At 35.5% G+C, this 24,385-nt stretch overlaps 2 protein-coding genes across 37 annotated transcripts in view; one reads left to right on the top strand and one right to left on the bottom strand.

Annotated features, from left to right (window-relative positions):
* CCDC171 (coiled-coil domain containing 171) overlaps positions 1–24,385 on the top strand; it is a 351,755-nt gene that overhangs the window by 175,663 nt on the left and 151,707 nt on the right. For 34 of the 36 annotated variants that reach the window (XM_084985088.1, XM_084985147.1, XM_084985098.1 and 31 more), the window contains 2 exons: positions 6,796–7,300; positions 8,293–8,409. In XM_084985088.1, the coding sequence (XP_084841214.1) occupies positions 6,796–7,300; positions 8,293–8,409 (622 nt within the window). The remainder of the gene's footprint in view (positions 1–6,795; positions 7,301–8,292; positions 8,410–24,385) is intronic. The other 2 variants (XR_014821448.1, XR_014821447.1) reach the window with 1 other exon arrangement.
* Positions 1–24,385, bottom strand: part of TTC39B (tetratricopeptide repeat domain 39B) — a 562,176-nt gene that overhangs the window by 522,978 nt on the left and 14,813 nt on the right. The gene's annotated exons all lie outside the window — the stretch shown is intronic.

Below are 24,385 nucleotides of genomic sequence, written 5' to 3'. Positions count from 1 at the left end.
TGATGAGCCCACCTGATGTCAATTCTGCCTTCTCCCCTGAGTAGCAAAGACTGCTTTGAGCTCCTGCCCAGCATCTGCCACACACTGTGGGGTGTTGCTCCAGGACTCTTTGTGTAAGATCCTCCTGTTCAGTAGACATTGATGTCTCTGTTACTGCCTCTGGGTTCTTTCTTCAGTCTGGAGTCTGGGCAACTACAAGACTTGTAGACCTGTGAGGTACAGTGCAATGATATATTTTTCAGAATTAGTGCTTTTGTATTTTTTGGATAAATACCAAAAAGTGGAATAGCTGGATCATCTGGTAGTTATATTCTTAGTTTTTTGAGCCATCTCCATTCTCTTTTCTATGGTGGCTACACCAGTTTACCTTTCCACCAGTAGTGCATCAGTATTCTGTTTTCGCCACATCCCCACCATGTCTTGTCTTTTTGATAATAGCCATCCTAATGGGTGTGAGATTGAAATTGAGGATAGTCATCAATTAGATCCATTAAACTGTAACTCACTTAATAAATAATGAACTGTAACCTGCCTTCACTGATCAAGCTTGCTTTATTTGCCCTCTAAGCATCACATAGCCTAAATACTTCTTGCTTGAATTTTTTTTCAGAAACTTAGAGTCAGTTGTGTCCAGTAAGAGTTCAAGCTGGTTGGGACTGGTGGGATCATCAGCCCTTCAAATAGGCATGAGTGGAATAGGCAATCAGTGAGCTTTTGACCTCAGAGGGCCCCAAACTCCACCCTCAGAACGTGCTTCCTGTGGAGAAGCACATAGCTAGTTGCACCTGTGCAGAATGATGATACCTCACCTTTTTCTTCTCTCTAGTTGCTGGTCCCCACGCTCCCTACACCTCAGCCTTACTGGGAAGTATCCCAAGCCCCTGCCTTTGGGGAGGTGGCTTTGAGATGTGTTCTCCTGGCTCTTCACTTGGCTGCCTCATGAATAAACCCTTTCTCTGCTGCAAACCTTTGTGGCTCAGCATTTGGCTTGCTACTCATTGGCAAACAGTCATGGTTTAATAACAAGATGATATCTCATTGTGGTTTTAATGTACATTTCCCTAATAATTAGTGGTGTTGAACATCCTTTCATGCACCTATTGGCCATTTGTGTAACTTCTTGGGAAAAATGTGCAATCAGATCCTCTGCCCATTTATTATTTGCCTTATTTTTTTTTGCTGCTGTCGAGTTGCAGAAGTTCTTTGTGTATTGTGGATATTGGCCATTCAACAGATACATGATTTGGAAATATCTTTTCCCATGGAAGGTTTTCCTTTTGTTTTGTTGATAGTTTTTTTTGCTGTGCAGAAGCTTTTTAGTTTGACATAGTCCTATTGTTTATTTTTGCTTTTGTTTCTCTTGCCTTAGGAGACATAGCCGGAAGGATACTGCTAAGGCCAATATCAGAGAGCATACTGCTTATGTTTTTCCCTAGGATTTTTATGCTTTCAGTTCTCACAGTCAAGTCTTTCATTCATTTTGAGTTAATTCTTGTATATGAAGTGAGATAGTAATCCATGATCTGGTTTCATTCTTCTGCATGTAGCAGTCCAGTTTTCTCAACACCATTTGTTGATGAAGCTGTCCTTTGTCCATTGTTTGTTCTTTACTCCTTTGATATAAATTAATTGTACTTATATGTAAGAGTTTCTTTTCCATTGATCCATGTGTCTTTCTTCCAATACCATGCTATTTTGATTAATATAGCTTTGTAGTGTAATTGGAAATCAGGGTGCACGATACATTCAGCTCTGTTTTTTTTTCACCTTGAAATTGCTTTGGCTGTTTGGGGTCTTTTGTGGTTCCATACAAATTTTAGGATTTTTTTGTTCTATTTCTGTGAAAAATGTCATTGAGATATCTATAGGGATTGCATTGAAACTGTAGATTGCTTTAGATAATATGGACATTTTAAGAATGTTAATTCTTCTATGAGCATGGAAGATCTTTCTATCATGTATTCTTCAACAGTGTTTTTTTCAACAATGTCTTACAATTTTTAGTGTACAAGTTTTTCACCTCGGTGGTTAAATTTATTCCTAGGTATTTTGTTATTTTTGTTGTGCTTGTAAATGGATGGATTTCTTGATTTTTCTTTCTGTTAGATTGTTGTTAGTGTATAGAAATGTGCAACAGATTTTTGTATATTAATTTTGTACCCTGCAACTTGATTATACTTGTTTATTATTTCTAGTAGTTTTTTTAAGTGGCATTTTAAGGTTTTTCTGTATATAAAATTATGTCATCAGCAAATAGTGACATTTTTACTTCTTTTCCAATTTGGATGTCTTTTATTTATTTATTTATTTATTTGCTTAGTTGCTCTGGCTAGAACTTCCAATACCATGTTGAATATGAGTGGTAAGAGAGGACATCCTTATTTTGTTCTGATCTTAGAAGGATAGCTTTTAGTTTTTCACCATTGAGTATGATGCTAGTAAATTTTTTATAAATAGCCTTTGTTATGTTGCGGTATCTCTACACCTGTTTAATTGAGAGCTTTGTATTATAAAAAGGAATTGAATCTTGTCAAATTCTTTTTCTGCATCTGTTGAGAAGATCATATGATTTTTATCCTTCATTTTGTTAATGTGCTATATCATGTTGATTGATTTGCAGATATTGAACCATCTTTGTTCCCTGGAATAAATCCCACTCTCATGGTGTATGATCCTTTTACTATATTGTATTTGGCTTTTTAATATTTTGTTGAGGATTTTTGCATTTAAGTTCATCAGAGATATTTGCCTCTAATTTTCTTTTTTTGTGTTGTGCTTGTCTAGTTTTGGTATCAGGGTAATGTTAGTCTTAAAATGAGTTAGAAATTTTTGGGAAGACTTTGATAATGACTATTAACTCTTCTTTCACTATTTGGTAGAATTTACCACCTCATATGTATTCTTAGTCTTAGTTTTATTCTTTTAGTGATTTGTGAATGGCATCTCTTTCTTGCAATAGAAATTAGGTGATGAGTCTCATGAAGTCATTCATAGCGATAGAAATTAATATTATTCAGTGCTTCTCTATAAAGAACCACTATAAATGATCAAAACTTGGGGGCCATCAAAGACATGAGGATCTTTAAAAATTACTTTATTACATCATTACTGCTTGTACTAGGTAGCCTGAAATGATAGCTGGCTCTGTAAGTCTATAATCTCAATTCTGTTTTCCAAAAATTCCAGTGTGTTCCTGTTTTTCTCTTATTTAGAGAGAGGTAGGGTATTTTTGGTAATACACTGTAGATTTTTTTTTAATCTATTTCTAGCCATATTTTTAATTACTCTCTTTTCCTCATCACAGGACTGCCTCTTCCTGGCTGCTGTTATTAAATGCCTTAACTTTAACCTGATGCTCTGTGGAAATGGACCAGCTGTATACAGTAGAGGAATTTGGGGTCTGCCATGCACTAAAATTAACTAAATCTTTTGTTGCAATAGGTTTACTTGACTTTTATCTCTCCTTCCACAATCCATTTGATTTTGACCTATGACTGAGTTTTTTTTTTAATATTTTGAAGTAGTATTAGCAAATATATCTCTTCATAGTTTTTTCAGACAAAAAATAATTTTTATTGAAAAGCCACTTCTGCCTGAGACTTTGAAATCTGTAAAAATGTAAATGGGCAACCGTCTAGAACCTGATTATGTTTTATTTTTATTTCCACTGCTTAGGTACAACCAGTGTGCCTCTTTTGCCTTAGATTTTCTATAATTTTCCTTTTCCCCCACCCCTAAATGAACTGGTGGAATTGATTTTGGAGAGAGTATGGAATTAAGCTTTGTAATTTCCATTTGTTTTCCCTACTTCCTGCAGCTCTGCTGCCATCCCAGCTGTCTTTATTGTTTCCAGTTCTCCCCTCTGTTTACTAAAGTGTAGCGATTGTCCCAGGATTTTATGATTTCTCATAGCTTTTTGGGTAAAGTTTAAATTCTCTGGGTTAATCATTTATTATCTACATACTTCTCAAATTTCCATCATTTCCCTCTTCAAACGTTCTGAATTATTTGCCCTTCCTTAGACCACATTACTTTGTTTTCTGGCTCTTTCCTGATTTTTCTAGCTGCAACTCAAGTGTCAGTTTTCCCTCTTCTCAAAAGTCATGCATCTGCTTCCAAGCTGTCTCTTGGCTAGGGCTCTTAAGAGTTCCTTCTTTTAGCTGCTCCCAGAGGAACACCACTTCCTTTATTAGGGACCTTTATATGGAGCTCTGGGACACAGTCCTGTTGATAAAATACTGATGCTGCAACTTGGCCCTCCTTGGAGATGTGGTTAGGGGCAAGATACAGTTCCCATATTTCCTCATTCCTTGATTTTTCATATTACCATCACAGATATGGCTACATCAGACATCAGAAAAAAGTTAGAGTAAGTAAAGTGAATTAAAATATAGTAGAGAAAAACAAAAAACAAAAAGCAAACAAAAAAAAAAAAACGGAGTTCCCATCATGGCTCAGTAGTTAACGAATCCAACTAGGAACCATGAGGTTGTGGGTTCGATCCCTGACCTTGCTCAGTGGGTTAAGGATCTGGCGTTGCCATGAGCTGTGGTGTAGGTTACAGACGCGGCTCAGATCCTGAGTTGCTGTGGTTCTGGTGTAGACTGAAGGCTACAGCTCCGATTCGATCCCTAGCCTGGGAACCTCCATGTGCCACGGGAGCGGCCCAAGAAATGGTGGAAAGACAAAAAAAAAAAAAAAAAAAAAAAAAAAAAAGTATATATATATATATAGTAGAGAAACATTAAAAACCATGTCTAAATCCAATTATCCCACCCAAGGGAAAGCATTCAAGAAGTTGAATCCATCAGACACTGACCTCTTGTATGCTTCCTTTTCTCTTCTGTACTCAGGACTGTACCTTTGAGCGCCTCCTTCTACTCACTGTGCACCCTTGAGAACTTACCCCCGCCTCAGGACCAGTTTTGGTCCAGGGGTTACTTTGCTCAGCCGTATATTTTGACAAGTTAGAATCCTTTTGGCTTCTGCCTGTCAACATTGTCCATGGTAGGCTTTGACACCCAAATCTTGCAAAGTCATAGAGAGTCTGTATGATTTTTCTCTAAATCTGATCAACTTTGAGGTCTTCCTGCCAATGTAAATTTTAGAAATGACTTTGATTCTTCTAGTTCTTTATGAGTAACTCTTAAATCAGACACACGCTCATTGTAAATCTCTCTCAAAGACCAATGTTACATTTCTGATGGAGTGTGGTCTGAACCAATAATGCAAAGAGAAATAGTTTCCTTACTGTCTGCAAAAGGATTCTCTCATAATGAAGACAGCACTTCACTTTATTATGCATATACAGAGCTGTTTTTCTCTGTCTTTGACTGACACCTTTATTCAAATTTAAACTCCCTTGGCCTGTTTTAAAAAGAATAACTCCATGGCTAAGTCAGGGCAGCTTCTTTGGCTAAGATCCAGATAAAGGTGTTAAATCACCATGGATTAGCCCAAATTATTATAAGGGTAGCTATTGGCTAGCCTCCTTATTGGTGGAGTTGAGTTTTTTGTTCTATTACACAGCTCACTCTCCCTTGTCCTTTGCTGTTTTCTTCCAAAAGCCTGTCATTGTCATTTGGTATAAACACCCTTTTGTGCATCTATGTCAATCTAGCATAACTCCATCATAGTGTGCTACCACGGTAATTGATTTACCTGTCTGTTTTCCTAGCATGCAGACTTTAGTGACTAATAAATGTTTGTTGAATGATAAATGAATCAGTAAAAAAAAAAAAATGGAATCTGCCATCTTCTAAAATTGACTCTATTTCAGCAATTCCTTAATGATTAGGCATAAAAGTTCATGGAAAGCTGATTTATTTTCTAATGATTAAAATCTGGTGCTTGCAGTTAAAATTTCTTGGTGTTGCAAATTAAGCTTTGGTTTATAAGTACCTTGATTAGGAAAAGAGGACCAGAGAGCGCTGCTGAGGCCCAGCTCACAGTATTTCCTTCTAGCACTAGGTGTTATACTTTGTACAGCCTTCTGTCTTGGGGAGGAAGAAACTGAAATAAGAGAGTATGCTCTGGGAATCAGTTCTTTTCATCTAGTAATTGTCAGATAATTGGGTGCTGTTACTATTACTTTTTTTTAACTCTTTGCTATTTTGGAAAAAGTTGTCTTTTTACATATAGGAATGTTTCTGTTGGTGGTGTGATTTCTGTTTAAAAGTAGGAAATAAATGTTACTGAGGAATGGAAGAGGAGAAATTTTCTTTCTCTAAATATCTGTATTGATGTGTAACTATACAGGAAATTCACAAAATATTTTTAAATTTATGTGCTGTACTTTATGTAAAGCTATTTAATAGGATTTAAAAATAATTGTGCACATTTATTTATATATTTATTTTTTGCTTTTTAGAGCCTCACCCATGGCATATGGAGGTTCCCAGCCTCTAGGGGTCCAATCAGAGCTACTGTTACCAGCCTATGCCACAGCTACAGCAACACAGGATCCAAGCTGTGTCTGTGACCTTCACCACAGCCCATGGCAATGCTGGATCCTTAACCCACTGAGCAGGTCCAGGGGGCTCAAACCAGCAACCTCATGGTTCCTAGTCGGATTTGTTTCTATTGTGCAATGATGGGACTTCCTAATTGTGCACAGTTATATCTAAGCTGTTTGGACCACTGCTGCTCTATCATATGTATTTTTTGGATTTTTTAGAACATCGATCTTTTGAATAAAAAAAATAGTTGTCAGCAAAAGTGTTTTCTTTCTTTAAGAGTTAATAAAATGTGTATTTGTTTCATGATCAAATACATTATTTGACCTCTTTTTTATAGAAATTTCAAGAAATTGCTGAAAAAAATATGGAAAAATTGACCCGTATTGAGAAGTCACATGAACAGTTGGTTCTTGAAAATTCACACTTCAAAAACTTGTTATTACAGACTAAAAGAGAACAAACATCCTTGCTGGCAGCTTGTGCATTGATGGCTGGTGCCTTATATCCTCTCTATAGTCGATCATGTGCCTTATCTACACAGAGAGACTTTCTCCAAGAGCAGGTCAACACCTTTGAGTTGTTCAAATTGGAGGTTAGAACTCTAGCCCAGGCCTTGTCAACTGTAGAGGAAAAGAAACAAGAGGAAGCCAAGATGAAGAAAAAACCATTCAAAGGATTGATACGAGTATTCCGGAAAGGTGTTATTGCAATTTTGGCAGCAAATAGACTCAAGCATTTGGGCCAATCATGTGCCTCTCTTTTTACCTGGATGGAGAATTTCAAAGAAGGCATAGGCATGTTAGTGTGTACAGGAGAGCCCAAAGACAAGCATAAATTTCCAAGTAAGATAAATTGTGCTTTTTAAAATTTAAATCAAATGTAAGGACATAAAAATTGAATATGTTTGGGCATTATGCAAAAACTTAAAAAATCATTTGTATGTCAAAACATATAGTCCTACACTTATGTAGATATATATGTGTGTATGAATAAGTGTGTATCTATATATAAGTTAGGTTTTGATATTTTGTGGTAAACATTAAAATATAAAGTAGCAAATATATATAATTTCAACTTTGTCTAGCTTTATTATATTTGAATGCTCTTCTCACAGTAGATTGAAGAGTTTATACAGTGATTCTTTCAACAGTAAACTCAATCCAGAAACCCTGCCCTATTTAAAATTAATTAGCAACATAATTTCCTTTCACTTTCTTTTAATTAGTATAAAATTATCAGAGTTAAAAATCTATTGAAGAACTGAATGAAAATGAGACAAATGTATGCTATACAGATAACTTTCTTTTTCTTTTTTACTGCCACACTTGCTGCATATGGAAGTTCCTGGGCTAGCGGTCAAATTGGAGCTGCAGCTGGGGCCTACACCACAGCCACAACAACACAGCTGCATCTGCTGCACCTTGAGGCAGAGCTAGATCCTTAACCCGCTAAGTGAGACCAAGGATCAAACCCATTGATTCTATGTCAGGTTCTTAACTCGCTGAGCCGCATGGGACTCCTATGACTAATGTTTTTTTGAATGCTTGATTATTCTGAGGAAACAATTATTTCAATTTTTAGCTTTTCAAAAGCAAGATATTGAGTAATATAAGTACAAAGAAAATATCCTTCCTTTTTTTGCCAATACCATTATATATAAATGAATTAATTAAAGTCAATAAAATCTAACATTTACTGTAGATTTTGCATAAGATGAAGTTCTGCACACAAGTTTTGATCTACTTCTTAAATAGCTAAATATGACTGAATTTTAAACATGTATTTTAATAAATTTTTGTAGCATTGCATAATGGACTTTTTTCTATTTTTGCAGAACATCAAAAGGAACAGTTACGTTGTTTGCACGCTCTCAGTTGGCTCACCAGTTCTGACCTTCTTGCTGCAATAGTCACTTCCATGGCTGAGTTACAGGAAGCTATTAGTAAAACAGGTATGATAACCTTTTTTTATGTCCTTGCAAAATACATTTAAAAAGCAATGTCCAGAAATGCTTTATGGTACAAATTCTAATAAACCTTCAAGGAGGTTAGAACTCTAGCGCATTTGTTCTTATCTTTCTTTTATTGAGGTACAGAGAGATTGCTAAGTCTATATTAATGAAGTAGTGAATTAATGTAAAATTTGATAGATAACTTTGTCTTTATTTAAGGAGAAATTAAATGACATTTCTTGGTGGATATATCCATCTTTTTACACCTTTGTTACCTGATTTTCCTGTGGAAAGCTCTAGTTTTTTTAAAGTAATACTGGTAATGTTCTTTCAAATGTTTTAGTTTTCCTTCTATTTCTAGCGGTGAACTTTAGAAGTTGGGGTAATAATTGAATCAGTAGAAATTTTTCTTCTCTTATTTGGTGATATGTTTCTGTTTTTTTCTGTTTAATTTTAAATAGAGTTAATTTGAATAGTTTGCTCCTTTTCACTAGGTGTGAAACCACCTATAATCAGTGATTTCCAAATGTCTAAAATTCAAGTTTATTTTGTCATGACTCAGTTTGCATGTTTGTGTAAAAGGTTCAGTGAAAATTGATTTCTTTAAACTGAGAAAGTAACATACAGTTACCTACTGCTTAAGCCATGTCATTGGACTAATTATACTCATTTCAGACACATTAATAGTTAAAAAAGTAAGGTGTAATAGACTTGTTAATATTTGCCAGTATAATATTCTGAGTATTAATGAAATGATAATTTGGCATATAACTTAATTCTTTAGATAATTATGCTATGTAAATATAAATCATTTATTGAGATTTCAAATATCTAAACCTAGGTGCTTGTAGTGTGAAACTTAGGATTTATTTATTTATTTAATTTTTAAATTTTATAATGATTTTTATTTTTTCCATTTAAAGATTATCTTTAGGTTATGGCCATTGATGTTGGTAAGGAATATGCATATTTAATGTATTGGCAAAACCTTAGCATCTTGGGTTTGGAGTCTGAAATAAAATGTAATGTTGGGGAGTTATCTGGTGGCTCAGTGTGTTAAGGATCTGGTGTTGTCACTGCTGTGCTGGGAGTTCATTCCCTGGCCTGGGAACTTCTGCATTCCAAGGACACGACCAAAGGGGGAAAAAAAAAGGAATGTTGGTGTTGTAACTTCAAAACAAAACTCACATTCTTGAAAGAACTTAATAAGTTTTTGGATTTAATTTAATAAATAGAGGATTTACATTAGTCATATTCTTTCCAGGTTTGTGCATCTGAAAGTAGATTGATTTCTTAAGCTATAATCTTACTTGTATTATTTTATTTAATGCCTTTTTTCTTATCACTGTGCTATGTATTTGAGGACATAAAAGAAAAATATGTGACTTGATGTGATCCTCTAGAAAGAAAATATACACAGTGGTTGTAAGAATAAGAGCGACAACTCATGAGCAACTTGAGGCAGAAGGTAATCAGAGGTTGGATGAGGAAGTACAGGCTTTAAATGTGAGCATCGATACAAGATGAAGCTCAATGTGGGCTTTTGAGCATTGGGAAGGCTTCAGGGAAGAACTGGTGAGTGATTTAGCACGTTAGAGAGGAGAGATAGCATTCAGATGCAGGGCATCACTTGAGCAGGGATGTAGAGGTGGAAATAAGCAGAGTGGGAAGAAGGGACATTAAGAAAGAGAAAATGTAAATCCATGCATGGCAGGCCTGGCTTATAGATAAAATATATTGTCTGTTATAACTACATTGAGAAATAGTGGAGAAGGGGTCTGTCATTGGCATGGGATCAGATTGTAGAGGATTTATAAAAGTAGACAGCGATTTCCCCTGAGCACATCTTCCAAAAGTGACCCCTTGTGTAACATTTTTAAGTTAAATATTGGCAATAATTTTATGCAGACTCTGATAAAAATATGTGTAGGTTAGACCTATCAAGTAGAAGGTAGTCCAAGAGTGGTGTTTTTAAGTGCTTGCCTACCTTTAGAAATGAGCTGTCGTTGATGTTAGAACCTGGTGTGCATCTAGCTTGAGGAAATAGCAAATTTAAGAAAACATTTTTAGGAGTTCCTGTCATGGTGCAGCGGAAACGAATCCAACTAGGAACCCGGAGATTGCAGGTTCGATCCCTCATCTCACTCAGTAGGTTAAGGATCCGGTGTTGCCATGAGATGTGGTGGAGGTCTCAGACACGGCTTGAATCTGGTGTTGCTGTGGCTGTGCTGTAGGCTGGCAGCTATAGATCTGATTAGACACCTCCCCCTCATATGCCCTGGGTGCAGCCCTAAAAAAGCACCCCCCCAAAAAAAGCAAACATTTTTACACAAGACTTTAAATGTTGTTGGATAAAGAACACTTCTTAGAGAAGAGAAAATGATTTATTGCTTAGTGGGGGAAAGTAATTGATGTATCAGAGTCCTGAAGTGTATTGGAAAGGAGATGGTCCAGGCAGATGATTATTACCAAACTAGTACAGAAATAGTGTGGACCTTTTGCAGTGTTAACTTGAACAGCTGGGCTTACAAAGTAATTCTTTCAAAACATGAAGAGTTAATGTATTATGTTTTCCAGGCAATGTGCTTTAATTTAAGATGTATCCTAATGGTAGAAATTTTAGATATTTTAGCAGAGAAGATGGGAGAATAATTTTAGGCAAAGTATATGAGTGATTATCAACAGATAATAATCATGGTAGTAAATGTAAAGCCTAATATAGGCATGTTGAGTTTATAATTTTAAGTGTATGAAAAAACCTAAATAGATAGCCATTGTATAGTACACAAAGCGCTAACTTTGAACAGGGCAGATTTGATTTGTTTCCAGCATTCCTAGTTATTAGTTTTGTGAAATTGGCAAGTTATGTAATTTTGCTGGGCTTCAACACTTTACCTATAAATGAAGATAGTATATCTTCGCAGTTGTTATGTGGATTTTTCTTTTTTCTTTCTTTCTTCCTTTCTTCCTTCCTTTCTTTCTTTCTTTCTTTCTTTCTTTCTTTCTTTCTTTCTTTCTTTCTTTCTTTCTTTCTTTCTTTCTTTCTTTCTTCTTTCTTTCTTTCTTTCTTTCTTTCTTTCTTTCTTTCTTTCTTTCTTTCTTTCTTTCTTTCTTTCGCACCACAGCATGTGGAGTTCCAAGGCTAGGGATCAGATCTGAGCCAGAGTTGTGACCTAAGACACAGCTGCAGCAACACTGGACCCTTAATCCACTGTACCAGGCCAGGGACTGAACCTGCATCCCAGTTCTCCCAAGACACTGCCAATTTGTGCCACAGCAGGAACTCTCTTATGAGGATTTAATGAGATAATGTGGGTCGAAAACTTTGTATAGTACCTGTTATACAGTGGTTACCCCCCAAAAACTGTTGTTCCCTTACCACCCATCTCACAATGAAAGCATATAGCATTAATGCACACACACATCTGCTAAAATGTACACATTTTTAGACTACTAATTATTTTTGTTTCAAAATTGCTAAATTGCTATATATATATATATAGGCAACATAGTATAGGATTAAGCAGGTATTCTGTCTGACTTGAGTACTGTTTCTGATGCTGGCCATGTGACATGGGCAAGTTATTCAAACCCATTGTGCCCCAGTCTTTCTTCCTTCCTTCCTTTCTCTCTTTCTTTTGTCTATTTAGGGCCACACCCATAACATATGGAGGTTCCCAGGTGAGGGGTTGAATCAGAGCTGTAGCTGCTGGCTTACACCACAGCCTCAGCAACACCAGATCCGAGCTGCATCTGCGACCTACACCACAGTTCACGGCAACACTGGATCCTTAACGCACTGAACGAGGCCAGGGATCGACCCCACATCCTCATGGATACTAGCAAGTTTATTACTGCTGAACCACAATGGGAACTCCCCCAGTTTCTTTATTTGTAAAGTGGGAATAGTAGGTATTACCTATTTCAGAGTTGTTTAGAGGACTAAATGAGTTAGTTTGTAAAGTGCTTATTAGCATGTCTTTGTTACTAGTTTACTTACTTTTCCTAGTTGAAATAAGACTTTAAGGCTTATTGCACTAACTGAATAATATGAAGTTTCCTAAAAATGTAGAGTAAATCAAATGAAAATACAGTCATTTATCTTAAGTTTTTGAGACGTTACACATCACATACAACTCTAACTTAAAAACATGGCTTTGTTTTAAATTAGTATACATGTAAAGGTCAAGGAGAAGTTTCTTCCTCTGAATATAATGATACTGTTTGTTTGGGGGTATCATAGGTTTGCTTTCTTTGTGACTAATAGAAGACCCTGCTTAGAGTAGATTAATCATAGAAGATTTTTTCCTTCACAGTAATAGGAAGTCTGGAGGAAGGTGGAAATCCAGACTCTGTCTTTCCACTCATCCATCCTAGCATCTTCATATTGGTGCCTTCTAATTTTAAGCTGACTACTTTCAGGCATCAGGATTGTATTTGCAAAGGAAGAAGGAAAGGACACAATGTGAATGTGTTTATACATTGCTAGTAGGAATAAAAAAAGTGATATAGCTGCTTTGGAAAAGAGTCTGGCAGTTCCTCAAAATATTCAACATATGAATCAGCAATTCCTCTCCTAGGTATATATTCAAGAGAAATGAATATACATACAAACTTGTGTCTGAATGTTTATTGTGATATAATGCATAGTCAAGAAGTGGATACAAACCCAAATGCCCATCAGCTGCTGAATGGATATGGGCATATAGCCAAATGGCAAAATATTATTGGGCCATAAAAAAGAATGAAGTACCGATACTTGCTGCAACATGGGCGAACCTTGAAAACATTATGCTACATTAAAGAAGAAGCTAGTCACAAAGGATTACATATCATGTAATTTTACTTATTTGAAATCATATATCATACCATTCCATTTATTTGAAATATGCAGATTAGGCAAATCTAGAGACTGTAAGTACATTAGGGACAGCCTAAGGTTGGGGAGGGCTTGGGTGTTACAGGAGGTGGCTGCTAATAGGTATGGATTTTCTTTTGGGGTGACTAGAGTTGTATACAATTTTATGATGGTTGCATAACTCTGAATATATTAAAACCCATTGATTTGTACAGTTTAAGTGGGTAAAATGCATTGTGTGTGAATTATATCTCAAGAAAGTTGTTAAAAATGTGAAGGCATGTGGTTGCTGATTATAGCCCTCTATGTCATGAAGGCGAAAGCTTTCCCAAAAGCTTCTCCAGCGGGCTTTTGCCTTTTGCTATTGTTTCATTGGCCTGAACTAGATTACCTGACTATCCCTAGATGGCTATCTAGAGATTGGCCAAAGAGATGCAAGAGTTTGTGGATGGAATGAATCAGCCAATCATTCCAGTAGAGAGGGTTGTTTTCATTTTTTTTTTTTAATTACCTCCGCTTCTACTGCCTCCATTATAAAGGAAAACTGATCAATTCTGAAAACTTGGAAAAGAAATCAGGGAACAACAATAACAAAAGCAGAGACATTTTCTCATCATATAGGGATGGTTAATGTTAACATTTTTGTATGTTCTTATGTGTTCTTCCAATAAATTTTCTCCCTCTTTCTCTGGCTATTCTTCCTTCCCTCTTTCCCTCCCTGCCACCCACTCATCCATCCACTAACAGACTAATAAATGAGGTAAATGATATCATAGACTACATTCTGCTTAATATCTTCATTTAAAAATTATTCTGAAATAATATCAAACTAATGGAAAGGTTGTGAGTACACAACAGAGAACTCTTTTTGCTGAAGAGTTTGATAGCAATTTGCTCCTATGATGCCCCATCGCTGCCTCATGTTTTGGTGTGTTTTTCAGAGACATTCTTCTATATAATCAGAGTGCAACGATGAACGTCAGGGAACCAGCCCTGATACATTAACTGATAACATTACTACCATTCACACTCTGTTGAAACCTCCTCTAGTTTTCTCAACCATGTTTTTTTTTTTTTTTTGGCAAGAGAATCTGGTTTAGAATTATGTGTTACATTTAGTCATGTTTCTTCAGTCTTCCTCAGTATGGAAGAGTTCCTCAGTCCTTCCTTGACCATTATGACCTTGAAGATTACAAGCCAATCATTTGTAGAATATTTTTAAATTTTGAGTTGTTTGATGTTTCCTCACGATGAGATTTAGCTTATGTGTTTTTAGGAAGAGTATCGCAGAAGTGGCCTTATACTCTGCTTATGATATGCTGTCATACCTATAGTTTAAAAATATAATTTTTGAGGATTTTTCTCTATTTCTATTGATATTCTTAAAGAAAATGATTGAAACGTCTGGGTGATATGTATCAGTTGAGCATTCCATAGTCTATTTAACTAGTTTAAAATAGGATGTTTTCATCATAGGAAAGCTATCAAGAATATCAGTTCAGCTTTGATTTGTAATTGTGTCCTTGGTCCTTGCATCATCTAATAGTATGAGCAGTATCTTAATTCTTTGGGAAATTGAAATGGCAACATCTTGGGAAGGTCTACTTAGGAAATCTGAAAATTCTAAAATGAAAAGGTATTTCTTAGAACTTTGATTTTTCTTCTCTGTTCCTTCTGTCTGTGTTTTTCTTTTCCAAGAACTTGCTGAAAATTTAAATCATATCACATGTTGCTGGCATCATGCCACATGTTGCTGGCATCACTATCACTTTTTTCTTTTTTAGCTCCAGGAAAACTAGTACATGTATAGCAATACTAAGTAGTAGCTTTTAATATATTAAATAGTAGCTATTGCTTCTCTTATTATCTTTGTTCTGAGGTAAAAAAAATCAGCAAATTACTCTTTTTAAAAGTTAGGTGCTTAGCTTTTTAAAGTAAGTTCTGAATTATACACATAGTATTAACTATTTAGGAGAGAAAAATTAAAAATTGTCTAGGAGAGAAAATTAAACATGTTGGATACATAGTAGAATGTGGAAGAAGAACCTGGACCCTAGGTTTGAGTCTGGCTTCCACCACTTACTATGTGTGTGACGTTGGGAAAAGCATTTCATATCCTTTTTCAGCCTCAGTATCTTCATCTTTAAAATTTCGCTAAGAGAAGTTCTTCGCTCACAGAATTATTCAGAATAAAAGTAACTTCCTCAGCCAAGTCCCTTATTGATGTAATTGTCCAATAAGTGTTATTTTATCTGTTTTTTGTGTACTGATGTCTGGGTGGAACCTGTATATTTCTTTATACCTTTTCATGAAATTGGAAGTTCAATCATGGTAACTTCAATTCACTGCTCAGAAAGTGAGATGATGGCTAAAGGTAGTTGTCCCTGCTGCCTTCTTGAACTTTGACGATGTATTTATAGGCAGTGGGCAGAGACCCCAGTTTCCATGTTGCCTCTGTAAATACTGGACAGGTGGCAACCTTCTTGCTTTCATTAAAGTGTTTGCCCACTTGAGATAAATTACCTCTTCCAGGTATCCAAATGGTGTGCCTGCAAGAGATCATTTACCTCAAACAGGGGAGAGTGTTACTTCCACTGAAGGGCTGGGATATCAATCATTATAGAAATAGGCTAAAGAACCCTATAGATAGCTCAACGTTTTTATATGAGTGGTTCAGACTGAATATATAAAGATAGAAAGAAATGTACTGATTTGCTTTGAAATATCTCTGAACAAATACAGGAGTAGATGATTATGAGTGGAATGTTCATACATTTTGTTACACATTTACAACATTTCACTTACAATTGAATCTCAATTATCTAGAAGATAGATGACTCAAATATACCTGCTATTATTACTCAGAACTTGCTTTCATTGTAGATTTGGAGTTAACTTTGTAGAGGTCATAGCAACTCTTTCAGACAAAACTCAGAAATCTAGATTGTATTCGGCACAACATTGAGGTTTCCTATCAGGAAGTTCAAAGCAGTAAGTAAATATATTTACATTAATAAGTAGTTATTGGTATTTATTTTAAAACTTTAAAGCTTTATTGAATTCTAACAGATAATAAAGAGACTTGTTGCTTCAGGTTGGTTGTAGACCAGCAGCATCAGCAATAGCTGGGGATGTGGTAGAAATGCATAATCTCAGACTCCAGAGCTGCTAAACCAGAATCTGCGTCTTAATAAGATGATTTATATGTGCAGTAAAGTGTGAGAAGTAGTAATTTTGAGAATTTCATTATTCACATAATTTACTCGTGCTTAAACTTGAAACAAGTGCCATCTGACCAGTGTATCATTTTTGGTACTTGAGTTGGTAGTGTCTGTTTTGAAGGAAGCCACACTTAACTTACTGAATTTTCTTATATTTTCGTGATTTTAAAAATTATTTTTGCATTTTCTCATACTTTTAAAAGCATTTTATTCTGAGAATTTTCAAGCATATAGAAAATTTTAGAGAATTTTATGGTGAATAGCTGTTTTTATTTTTTAAATAAAATTGCCTATCATTTTTAAGGACAATTTTTGAATAAATAATTTATCCTTGGAAGTGTTCATGAGTATGTAAAATTCTGTCACAACTCTGATAGATTGTATTTATTTGTTAATGTAATATATAAAATCAATACAACTTTCATAGAATTTATTTATTAATATATATAAAATAATTATTTTAAGAAACATGAATCTTTCACATATTTTGCATCTTATAGGTAGCTTGTAGAAATTTTTAAAGAGGTTTTACTTTTTTCTTCCTTTTTTTCCCCTGGAATATGGAATTTCCTGGGCCAGGGGTTGAATTAGAGCCACAGCTGGGGCCTATGCCACAGCCACAGCAACACCAGATCCAAGCTGCATGAAGGAGACAATATCAGGTCCTTAACCTGCTGAGCCACAGTGGGAACTCCTTAAGAGCTTTTTCTTGGAAGGTTTAGTTTAATATTCAGATACTATCTAACAGCAACAAAATTACTCTTTAACATTTTTGTAAAAATTCACAAGAAAACATTTCTTCTCAAACCTATGGTAAAATAATATATGTATATTTAAAAGTATTTTTGACCCCCACCTTGTTCCCAGAAAAAAAAATTATGGCAGCTTATAGGTATTTGTAAAATATAATTATAAGATAGCTCTTATAATCTCCCTATTCTAATCTCTGTATCCAAGAGTATAATTAATATTTGTATTTACTTCTTCCAGGTTATTTTGTATGTATTTCACTATGACTGGGTCACTCTATATGCCGCTTTTCATTGTGCTTTTTTCCCTCACTTATTTTATTTTTATTTTTAATTTTTTTGATTTTTAGGGCCTCACCCATGGCATATGGAGGTTTCCAGGCTAGGGGTCTAATCCGAGCTACAGCTGCCGGTGTTCACCACAGCCACAGCAATGCTGGATCCTTAACCTACTGAATGAGACCAGGGATCGAACCCACAACCTCATGGTTACTAGTCGGATTTGTTTCTGCTGCACCACAATGAGAATTCCTCACTTATTTTAAATAGCTGTAAAAATTGTACCAACTCATTGGCTATTGTAAGGGTTTAGATGAGTTATAGCATGTGGGCAGTGCTTGTCTGTCACATATCTTTGTATCAGCATCAGTGGTCCTCATTTTTTACTTTATGAATCAATTCTTTAGCTTGATGTACAAGACCCTTCTTGATCTAATCTCATTTATTTGTACAATCTTACCTCCCTGTACTCTCATTAATAAACCTGCAGCTTAGCTAAACTGAGCTGCTTGTTGTTCCCTAGCTATGAGATGCTCTCTAATATCTCCAAACATGGTGCAAACTATATTTTTGCTACTAAGCCCTAAGAGGTTCTAATGACTGGATTATCATTTTGGAAATATTGAATAACATTACAGTTTATATCTTTAAAGGCTATTTCATAGAAGATACCAAAGTTTTTTTTTCTTGTCATTGTCACATTCATCTTTAGTGAAAACTGAGAGCATATTATAGTTCTCTGAGTGTAGTAGTCCAGGTGCACAGCTTTCTTATTATTTAAGTTGCCAAAGAAGTAAGGGATAAGGGATCTCTTAATCTGGGGTTTACAGAACTTAGATAAGGGATCTCTTAGATAAGGGATCTCTTAATCTGGGGTTTACAGAACTCTTCTCAAAATGGTAAATGGATAGAATTCAGAAGGGGAGCAGGCAGATTTGGATGGAAGATTGTTACATCCTGTTTCATTAACTATTAATTAACTTTGACATTTCCTTCAGTTAAGAATGGTGATGACAGACCTTGATAATATTAGCAGCAAGGTGACTTTGTTATTAGTAGCAATCACAGATATTTCCGTATTGTAATACAGTTGTTACAGCTGTCTCCAGATATAGTTTATACTTTTCTTTGATGATCAGTAGTCATGGGATTCATCACATACCTGAGATGTCATCACAGTTTTCTGTGTACAGATGCATGCTTGTGCAATGTAGCTGGCCAAGCATTAGGACAACTCTGCACCTAGTAGTTGTTCATTTATACAGTTGGCGCATCTGTGTTCTTCAGGTCTATGCTTCTTTCCAGTATACCCTAAATACAAAATTCTCTGTTTCTTTTTTGAAAGTGAAGCCTGCAAGTACTTGGGAAAACTTCAGAATTCTTTCAAAAGAGTTATTTAAGGAGTTCCCATTGGGGCTCAGTCGGTTACAAACTTGGCTAGCATCTATGAGGATGCAGGTTCAATCTCTGGCCTTGCTCAGTGGGTTAAGGATCCATTGTTGCTGTGAGCTGTGGTGTACGCAGGCAGCTGCAGCTCTGATGTGACCCCTGGCCCGGAAACTTCCATATGCTGCAGGTGGAGCCCTAATAAGCCAAAAAAGAAAAGAAAAGAAAAGAAAAGAAAAAAAAAGTGGGGGGGATACTTAAGTTCCTTCTATCTTAAAATGGCATCAAATTTGAACCAGAAATTCACAATCCTTTTTCTTTCTGGTGTAAATTTATTGAATAGCATGACCTAGCAAAAGATGAAATCACTGAATTTTGAACAAAAAACTTTCTACAATAGGTTTTAAACTTAAAAGTCTTGGAGAATTCTGTTTTTTTTTTTTTTTTTTTTTTGGCCATGCCTGCAGCATGTGGAAGTTCCTGGGCCAGGGATCAAATTCATACCACAGCAGCAACCCAAGCCACTGTAATGACAATAATGGATCCTTCATCCACTGCACCTAAGTGAACTCCTAAAAAATTAATTTTAATTAATCTGTATCTTACATGTCTTGTCCTACATTTAATATATTTATAATAAGGCTTAAAAGATTTTGATAACTGCATTTAAATAAAATTTGCTTCCTTTGTAATTCTACATAGTTTGACTTAGGCATTTAAAAGTATTATTCTGAGAAGGGGATCCATGGGTTTTACCAGGCTTCCAAATGTGTCCATGACCAAGAATCCCTGCTTTAGATAATCATTTCCCCAAATATCACATGTCTAGGTCAAGATATGTTTTTGAATAGCCTTATTATTGGGCATTTATACCTATAGTATTATTTATAAATAATATTGACAGAAACAAGGGTTTTTCATTTTTATTTATTTATTTATTTTTACCATGCCTGTAACATGTGGAAGTTCCCAGGCCAGGGACCGAACCCACACTACAGCAGAGACCCAAGCCACAGCAGTGGTAATGCCAGATCCTTAACCCACTGACCTACCAGGGAAATCTGAGCTATTGATTCTTAGTGTTATAGATCTCCTCTCCCCATCGCCTAACACAGTGTCTTTATACACAAGCTGTTCTATACCTAGCTATTTAATGAATGAATAAGAAAGACAGTGCACAGTGCTTTTTAAAATAGCTCTGTTATTTCACTGAAAGTGTTTATACTTGGTATAAAAACTTCACACAGTATAGAAATCTGAACAGAAGAAATAAAGGTCACCCAAAAGGCCATCTTCAATCTTTCTTAAGACTTTAATGATTTGTACAAATCTTTCAGAAATGTGTATAAACATGTATGTACACAAATGCACCCAGTTTAATATGCAGGAGTCATACAATCACGCCTCAACTTTTATTTTTTACTCATTGAATAGTAAATGTCTTTCCATGACAATGAGGTAGGTGTACATCATTAGTTGTATTTGATCATAGTCTGTTCCATTGTTTATATGTATATACTTCACTCTGAAAATTCCCTCTTGATGGATATTGGCATTTGTCCTTTTTTTTTTTTTTTTTTTTACTATTTTAAGTAATACTATAATAAACTATTCTGTTATTAACATGTCTGTACTTAAAATCATTTTACACTTATATAATTATTTCCTTGGCTAAATTTCCTAAGAAATGGGTTTGCATATTTACATTTGGAAAGTATTACCCATCTGCCTTTCATAAATGTTGCTTTATATTACACTCCCCATGAACAGTATTGATAGTTCTGGTTTCCTCATAATGCTTTTGGGCACACAAAGTTTTAAGAATTTTTTTTATTATATTTGATTTACAATGTTCTGCCAATGTCTGCTGTACAGCAAAGGGACCCAGTTATTTATTTTTATATATATACACATTTTTTTTCTCAAATTATCCTCTGTCATGTTGCATCACAGGTGATTAGATATGTGCTATACAGCAGGACCTCATTGCTCCTCCATTCCAAATGCAACCACATCTACTAACCACAAACTCCCAGTCCATCCCACTCCCTCCTCCTCCACGTTGACAACCACAAGTCTGTTCTCAATGTCCATGAGTTTGTTTCTTTTCTGTAGATAGGTTCATTTGTGGACCCACAAAGTTTTGAAAGTATTTTTTGCTTTGTCAATTTGAAAGGCAAATTTTGCATTTTTGATTGTTAGGTTTTATGTCTTTTCATTTGTTCTATACCCATTCATCATCTTTTACAGATTATCTCTTTATGTTTATATATGGGGTGTGTGTGCCTGTGTCCCTATGGAATTATAAGAACTGTTGGGAGTTCCCGTCGTGGCGCAGTGGTTAACGAATCCAACTAGGAACCATGAGGTTGCAGGTTCGGTCCCTGCCCTTGCTCAGTGGGTTAACGATCCAGCGTTGCCGTGAGCTGTGTTGCAGACGCGGCTCGGATCCCACATTGCTGTGGCTCTGGCGTAGGCTGGTGGCTACAGCTCCGATTCGACCTCTAGCCTGGGAACCTCCATATGCTGTGGGAGCGGCCCAAGAAATAGCAAAAAGACCAAAAAAAAAAAGAAAGAACTGTTGTATATGATCATGGATATTAGCCCTTTGCAATGTATAATATAAATAATTTTTCCAGTTTGTGTTTTAATTTTGTGTGTTTCTATGTAATTAAAATTAATAATCATTTACTTTATAGTTTTTCTTCCGGTGATTTACTTAGAAAGGCTATCTTAACCTCAGGTTGTGTTGCTCATATTTTGATTTAGTATATTTGAATTTTATTTTAAATCTTGGATTTATCTGGAATTATTATTTTTATTATTGTCTTTTTAGGCACGCACCTGTGGCATATGGAGATTCCAAGGCTAGAGATCTAATCGGAGGTGTAGCCACTGGCCTATGCCACAGGCACAGCAACGCCACATCCAAGCCACCTCTGCGACCTATACCACAGCTCATGGCAACGCCAGATCCTTAACCCACTGAGGCCAGGGTTTGAACCTTCAACCTCATGGTTCCTAGTCAGATTCCTTTCCACTGTGCCACGACGGGAACTCCTGGAATTATTTTTGGACAAGTGGTGAGGAAATAAGGTTTATTTGTGTAAGATGACCAGCTAGTCCTAATGCTTTTTAAATCAGTCAGCCATCTTTTACCTACTGATTCTAGATAGGCTATTTACTATATATTTATTAGAAGTACTTGGATCTGTTTACTGTCTCTCCTGTCTATTCCACTGGCCTTCTCATCTCTTCTGCTATCAGTATCATACTGCCTCTTTCATGAGTATTTCTTGACGTTTTAAAATAACGGAAAGACATTCTCTTATTACTTTTTGAATGTAGTATTTTGGCCTATTTCCATAGTTTTGTTTTTTCTTTTTATGGCCACACCTGTGGCAGATGGAAGTTCCCAGGTGGGGGGTTGAACTGGAGCAGCAGCTGAAGCCAACACCACAGCCACAGCAAACCAAATCCAAGCTACATCTGTGACCTACACTGCAGCTTGCAGCAACACTGAGTGAGACCTGCATCCTCATGGATACCGTGTCAGATTCTTAACCACTAAACCACAACAGAAACTACTGTTTTTGTGATTTTTTTGTTTGTTTGTTTCACTTTTAGGTAGAACACTGCTTTGAATGTTACCTTCATGATTGGCTCCTAAGTTTGAAAACTACTTTGTATTTCCCAAATTATAGCTCTTTGAAGACACAAGCATTATTTTTGCTCAGAGGAATGCTCTAGTGATGTATTGGGCTCACTTGAAAGGAATTGTAATATAAGAGGATAGTAGTGAAAGATGTTCTTGGAAAAGTAACCGGGAATCAGATCACGTAGGACCTTACCAGCCATGTTTTAAGCCTTGTTTTCATAGATCTGAAGAGAATCACTGAGCCTTAAAAGCAGGAGTTGTTACAAGATCCTATTTGTGTTTTAGAAGTCACTTTTTTTTTTTTTTTTTTTTTTTTACAGTGGAAGAGGGATTGAAGAAGGGAATGACTGGAGAAGAGTAGGGAGACTCTTGGGAGAGTATAGGTGAGATAAGGGCATGATCACAGAGAAAAGTGAGTGGATTGGAGAAGTACTAAGCACAGGATGAGAGGGAGATGGCAAGAAAGATGGAGATGTCAAGGATGAAAAAATGTTCCCAGTTGCCTAGAACTGAGTCAGAATTTAATGAGGTTAACATTACTCATGATTAACATTTCTAACATTATTATTCACATGCATTATTATTGTTCTCAGAACTAACATTATTATTAAATTACATAATTACATATTTATTAATGAAATAATTACTTGTTTTCCACTGTTTTCATGAAAGGAGTGTTTCTCAATATGTATGAATGTGGAGACTCCATTTTAATAAGAAGACATATTATAGACTGATCTCCCCCCACATGATAGCTATATTTTTAATAACAGTTGGCTTTTGCATTGTTTTGAAGGGATTTTAATTTTATTACTCACGATATCATAAGCATATATTACTCATGATGCATTTTTTTTTTAGGGCTAAATAAAGATCAGATAGCAATAGTTACTGCAGTTGAAAGTGGTGGAACTTTTCAGCCTCCCCTCCCCCCACCCCAAGATCTGTAGTCCACAGGTTTGGAACTACTGGTCAAAACAATTCTTTATGAATTTGTTTTGAAGATTTTAGATGTACAGTATTGCCCCTTCTATTGGAAAAGAAGAATTGCAGAACATAGAGTCCTTTTTCTTGAAAGATGCATGCTATTAAATAGGGGAAAATTGATTAACATATTTAGCATAAACAAGAATTTGTTAAATCTAACAAGTCAAATGTTTTAAACAGTCAAGACAAGTTTAGACATGAGGAATTTTAGTGACCTTATTTTTTTCTCTTATTTCTGTATCATTATACATATAATTCTACAACTATGTCACTAGAAGGTTTTTTGTTTCTTCATTTATTTAATATTGAATTAATTGTACTCTGTATAATGCAGAGTATATTGTAAAAACACTTCGTATTCATCAAAGCATAAATTATTTAATACTTTTTCTGTAGTTTATTGAGAGTAACAGTCAGGCACTTAGAGTGCCTTCTTTACCACTTCTTAAAAATTCAGAGGAATGCCTTGTTGAATTATATTGCCACTTAATTTCACCTTTCATAGTGGTTAGTGTCTACACAACACATTTTTGTGATATGGTAAAAAAAACTATTCATTAAAAGTTAATTATAGTTGATTTTTGTTTCTAAAGGCTCTTTAACTGTGAAAATTTTTATTACTTCTATATTCTTGAAAATTTCCTGAAAGTGAGCTTTTATCTTGTTTATTTAAAAAGGATAACTTTTGACCTACTGTAAAAGTTAATGTTAATCAATTTCTCTTGGTACTATTGAATGCATTCTTGTATTCAGCATTGTTGCTGCTGCTATGGAAGTAAAAAGGAATATAATTAATCCAACAAACATGTAAAAAAATACCTATATATGCTAGGCTACC

This window comes from Sus scrofa, chromosome 1 (assembly GCF_054392235.1).
Source record: "Sus scrofa isolate SSC_HxYL_T2T_F1_AM1 chromosome 1, Sscrofa_HxYL_maternal_Yorkshire_Landrace_v2.0, whole genome shotgun sequence".
In the NCBI taxonomy this organism is placed as follows: domain Eukaryota; kingdom Metazoa; phylum Chordata; class Mammalia; order Artiodactyla; family Suidae; genus Sus; species Sus scrofa.
The sequence above is the reverse complement of the archived record's forward strand: the minus strand, read 5'-3'. Positions and strand labels throughout refer to the sequence as shown.